The following is a 2,375-nucleotide window of genomic DNA, read 5'->3' on the forward strand; positions in this document are numbered from 1 at the left end:
TCATTTCGAATTAAAATATCCTGTTATTAATTTTAAAAAGGCCGCTGAAATAAGACAATTTCAAAGTGTGTTAAGCGCAAATTAACTGTGGCAAAATATAATCAAAGGTATCTGGTTTGTCTTTTTCATTTTAGCTAGTCTATAACACTCATAACTGAAAAAAATATTCCTTTAACATTTCTTCCCTTGAATATAAACATGCTACTTTTAATCGCATACGTGAATATTTAAACCCATAATACAGGTAAAATGCCTATACCTATAATTTATACATATGTCTTATCATCATGCACTTGGTTACATTTCTGTAATTTTAGAAATCATCTGTTTGATTTAATAAAGTCGATTGTGCCTGAGATGCATTGGATTGTTTTCATATTTATTAACAAATGAAGTTGATTTACAACACAATATAGCTACATAGAATACATATATTTAAATTTTATAAACATACTTTTCAGTCTTTCAGTAGGAACAGTTTAATATTTCATATTGGAAAACAAAGAAAAAAACATTGTTCGTGAAATCACTTCTTTCAGAATGAAAACAAAATATTACGGAAAGAATAAGGCTCACTCAGCTATAAGTTTAAACAACGAAATGAAATAGGAAAGAAAAGACATGTAAATTAATTTCTTTGTACAAATATTTACAAACATTACCTGTACTGAAAGCATTCCTTTTTGATTATGAATTTTCTTTTTTTCTCAAAAGTCTTTACATGGCTACATTGGGGCGGACGAATCGTCCAGTGCTGCCTATAGTTCGTGCTGTATCGTCTTTAAAATATATATGTCTAAAAAATAGTTTGATTATCATTGAGAAGGCCATTTCGATACCGCTGCTGTGGACGCTGTCGGTAAAAATTGTCCGGAGATAATATTTGACGGGACGCTGAGAATTGGCGCGATGGCAGCTGATGTCCGGGTTAAGGACAGGGACTGTGCGCTCAGTAAAGCGGACTGCACCGTCACGGGCGGCCGCAGGAAAGTCTGTGCGCTCGACGAGCTGCTGGAGACCCCGATAATGTTTTCTATGCTGAAGGATGGTCGACTGGACGGCTCGGATTTGATAATTGACGCGGTGCTCAGGCTGTTTAGTTGTAACTGGAGACTTGGACTTAGTTGAGAGTTAAATGCTTTTCTGTTCAGTTCTGCGGAAGGCAAGAGAGGCACCGCCGGAGGGAGCATCGGACCCACCGGGGGAATGTACGGGTACTGTAGAGCGGCTGCAGGGTGCGAGTAGGCGGCCGGGTGAATTCCATAGTGGCGTCCGTACGGATTCCCAATACTGTATGCCCCAAAACTCTGCATCATGAGGGCGGTCTGGTCCCTGAGAATGTCCGGCTGGTGTCTCTTGAAGCGTTTCCTCCTCCTCAGAAAGCTGCCGTTGTCGAACATATCTTCCGACTGGGGGTCGAGGGTCCAGTAGTTGCCTTTGCCCGGGTTGCCTGGTTCCCGTGGGATCTTGACGAAGCAGTCGTTGAGGGACAAGTTGTGGCGAATGGAGTTTTGCCAGGCCGGAAACTTCTCCCGGTAGTAAGGGAAGCGGTTGCTGATGAACTCGCAGATACCGCTCAGAGTTAACTTCTTCTGCGGGCTCTGGAGGATGGCCATGGTGATGAGGGCGATGTACGAGTAGGGCGGCTTCACCAGGCTGCTCTTGGGCTTGCTTTGCATGGGACCGGATGAGCTCTCCTGAGCATCCCCCTTGGACTCTCCCTCGCCGGCGCTCTCGCATGGACTGTCGCTGCGCTCCTTCACCTCGATCTCCTCCACCTCATCTCCCCGGTCCTGCATGCACTGGCTCTCGCAGTCGCTGTCCCGCTCCATCCCCTCGTCGCCCTCCCCGACCACGTCGATATCCACATCGTCAGCTGTGAGCACGGTCTGACCGGACATGTTGCTGGCACTGGTGCCTCCAGACAGGGTCATCACCGCTCACTTTACTGCTGGAGCAAACCAAGGTAAGAGCAGCGGTCAGATCAGATGACGACCGGTGGCTATAAATGCAGGTCAGTCCGGGCCTGCCAGGAAAACTTCAACTTTAGAAAATATTTCTCCAGTCCAAAGACTTCCGTAACAGCTCGTCTCCTTTCCACTGTATTTCCTCGAAACTTAAGCGTGCTTTTGGACCGAGGAGTCAAGATGACACATGCTTTGAAAAGCAGGCTTTAAGGACTGTCTGATAGATTACTTTTCACTTAAAGATATACTATCAGCCGCGTCACGTGACCCGCCGACGTCAGAGGTCGCGCTGTTATACCGCTGAGCTGAAGTTGTTTCATGGATTTGTCAACAAAGGGAACAACAGTAACATCGCCTCTGTTCGTCCGTCATAGACCATTTAGCGGTGGCGGAGGGGAGAAAATCGGC

At 45.8% G+C, this 2,375-nt stretch overlaps 1 protein-coding gene across 1 annotated transcript; it reads right to left on the reverse strand.

Moving 5' to 3' along the window:
• Positions 1-367: 367 nt before the first annotated feature.
• foxd3 (forkhead box D3) lies at positions 368-2,148 on the reverse strand. Its single transcript, XM_051113197.1, has one exon. It carries the CDS (start codon positions 1,932-1,934, stop codon positions 816-818), a length of 1,119 nt encoding a protein of 372 aa, XP_050969154.1. The 5' UTR covers positions 1,935-2,148; the 3' UTR covers positions 368-815.
• Positions 2,149-2,375: the final 227 nt, after the last annotated feature.

Source organism: Labeo rohita, chromosome 6, assembly GCF_022985175.1.
Source record: "Labeo rohita strain BAU-BD-2019 chromosome 6, IGBB_LRoh.1.0, whole genome shotgun sequence".
NCBI lineage: Eukaryota > Metazoa > Chordata > Actinopteri > Cypriniformes > Cyprinidae > Labeo > Labeo rohita.